Genomic DNA, 2834 nt, shown 5'->3' on the forward strand with positions numbered 1-2834 from the left:
GGTGTCAGGGCTAGTTTGGTCATGGCTTCTAGAGGTTAGAACCGGGCTGTGGTGCTTGGAGGCACCTGGTGGCAAGGGAGTGGTATTTGAGGGACACGGGAACAGCACATTCTGGGAAGGAAGCCTGGGAGAGAGGCAGCCACCCCTGCCTTCAGAAAGGCACCGTTTCTGAGCAGAGAGAGGTGAGACATTTCTTTAGGGGCTTGGTGGCTCCTGGAATAAAGGGCATCTAGACACAGAGATGGCTTAGAAAAGGCAGCTTCACCCTGCGGATGAGGACAGAGGGGTGAGGCACCAGGCCTGTGGCTGCTCCGCCCTCTCGGTGCATGGGAAAGGGGCCAGCAGGCTACAGGACAAGAAGATGGCTGGCACTATGCAAAGCAGCTGAGGGCAAGACTACAGAAAATGGCTCTTGGGGGAAGGCACCAACTCCAATTTAAACCCAATCAAAGGAGTGTGCTTGGGGTCTTCCCTTCTCTTCAGTCAGCAACAGTCACTTGAAGGGAACAGGGAACATCCCAGCTATAGAACCTCAGCAGCCCCATGGGGCCTGACCCTGGGGAGATGGGAAATACATGGTGATTTGGAGGAAGCACTTGGGATATATCTTTGGTTGCTTCAGGGAAGGCTCTGGCCCCTTGAAATTCTTTTTTTCCTCCCTTTTCTTCCCCTTGGGACTGTTGGGGTAGGTATCAAAGAAGGCAGGTGGGAAAGAAAGAAAAAGGAAGTAGGCGGCAGGCAGAAGAGTTAATCCGACCATTCGTCTTCATCAAACTCAGAGGAGTCGTCTTCCGAGCTGCTGTACTCCACAGCAAGGCGACGCGACAAGATGGTGGCCACGTTGTTGCCCACAACATCCTGCTTCTCTTGTTCCCACTGCTCCTCAACCCTGCGCAGCTGAAAGCCTTGACGGATGGTGAAAGCAAGTCGCTGCGGGCATCACTCACAGGAGGCAAGGAGGACTTGGGCTTGGTGGTGTCAGAAAGTGGCGGAGGAGGTGCAGCCAGTTGGCCATCTGCACCACTGAAAGGGGGCGGAGGGGGCCCTGGAGGAGGGGGCGGGGGCGGGGGCGGAGGTGCGCCTCCTGTTGGCTGAGATAAGGGAGGTGGTGGCTGAGTGGAGTAGTCAACTGTCAGCGGTTGGGGAGGAGGTGAAGGGGCAGCAAAATCGGGGTGAGGTGGGAAAGATGGGGGTGAAGGTGGTGGTGGGGTCGCTGGAGACCCAAATCCTCCAGGCGGGGGTAGGGGTGGAGTGTTTATCATCGGAGGCAGGTGGTGGAGCAAACCCGGGTTTGGGGCCTGGTGCAAAGCCCAGAGGAGGAGCTAGTGGTGGGTGGCTTGGGCTGACCACACTGGACCTTTTGAGTCCAGCTATGCCAGCCCCTCTTTGGTTATTGTCTGCTGGGTAACTGAATTCTGCTGGTGGGGGAGGCAAGGTGTCCTCAGAGAAAGAAGGAGAAGGTGGAGAAGTGGAGTCTGACTGTGGTGGTGGTGCATCCACGTTCTCAACAGAGCCAATGCTGCCATTCTGGTACACCAAGGTGGGTGGATACCAAGAAGGCTTTTCTTTGGATTCCACAAATTCTTGACCCATCTTCATTTTCTCCCACTCTTCCTTACGTGTCTTGATTTTATGTGGGTTTACATTTCCTCGATTTGGATTATCTTTCTTTTCTTTCCTATGCTTCCTCTTCTCTTTCATGATATCCCTGGTGTCCTGAAGCATCTTCTCCTTCCAAAGATCAAAGAAGTACAAAAGGTCTGTGTAGAATTTGAGTGCCTCTTTCCCATCATCCCTGTAAGGGGTAAGATTGTTGAGAGGTGCAGGAGTGTCACAGGTGTTGTATGTTTCCAAAACAGGTATGGAGAGAGAGTTTCTGTCAAAGAGCTTCTGGTCTTGAACAGTAGCGCTTCTGAAGGCCTTTCGGGTGTTGATTCCTTGTAGTGATACTTCTTCTTCCTTGGGATCCAGCTGAGTGACTTTAACTTGTAGGCAGTCGACCCTCTCAGCAAGGGAGTTTACCCGAGAGGCCAAAGTATTTGCCTGAGTAAAGAGCTCTCCAAAAATGTCCTCGGCATATTTACTCAGGCTGCCCAGCTGTCGGATGACATTTGCCAGGGTGGTGTTGGTCTTGCATTCCAGCTTGCTTCTAACGCTAGGCAACGTCTGAGGGCACAGGTGCCTTGGCTCGAAGTTCCTCGTTACTAACGGCATGGTGGGCCTGCTTCAGACAATGTTCTGAATGATGAAAAACAACCTGGTCTCGCGCAGTCGCCCTTAGCATCAGAAGGCTGGCCGGCCGCGCTTCTCTGCACAGGGTCAGTTCTCTCCAGCCGCCTCTCGGGCTGCCACACTGCCGGACGCCCCCCTCCCCCCCGCCACACCAGCCTATTTTTGTTTATTCAGTGCGTTATAATCCTTTGTCATCTGTATTCTTTTTTTACTGACCAGATTGTCTCCAAGTTGGCCAATGAGTCCATTTAAGCCACTACTGAAACCTTTTGACCTATCTCCATCAGGTTTTAAGTTCTTTTTTACACCCTGGCATGAGATATTTCAGGCCTACCTCTACTTTTCGGGTCGCAAAGAGTCAGACACGACTGAGCAACTGAACTGAACTGAACTGAACCTCTACTTTACCTGCCCCACATCTGAACAGCCATGTTTCCAAGGAGCTCTGGTTCCCTTCAGTGAGGTATTATGTTTACAAACCAAGATCTGGACCTCAGGTGCACTAGTTGCTACTTAACCCTTTTAATTTCCCTTTGGCATGTCCGCTTTTTCATTCTTTTGTTTGGCTGAGTAGTATTTCCCTCTGGGAATATATCTTTTTC

At 52.0% G+C, this 2834-nt stretch overlaps 1 protein-coding gene across 1 annotated transcript; it reads right to left on the reverse strand.

Annotated features, from left to right (window-relative positions):
- Positions 1 to 398: 398 nt before the first annotated feature.
- LOC101120599 (actin-binding protein WASF2-like) lies at positions 399 to 2282 on the reverse strand. The gene is given in 3 exon segments (XM_027978212.3): positions 399 to 917; positions 920 to 1269; positions 1271 to 2282. Coding segments are annotated over 3 exon segments (1464 nt in total). The 5' UTR covers positions 2215 to 2282; the 3' UTR covers positions 399 to 747.
- Between the last annotated feature and the right edge of the window lie 552 nt (positions 2283 to 2834).

The sequence above is a fragment of the Ovis aries genome, chromosome 14 (assembly GCF_016772045.2).
Source record: "Ovis aries strain OAR_USU_Benz2616 breed Rambouillet chromosome 14, ARS-UI_Ramb_v3.0, whole genome shotgun sequence".
NCBI classification, from domain to species: domain Eukaryota; kingdom Metazoa; phylum Chordata; class Mammalia; order Artiodactyla; family Bovidae; genus Ovis; species Ovis aries.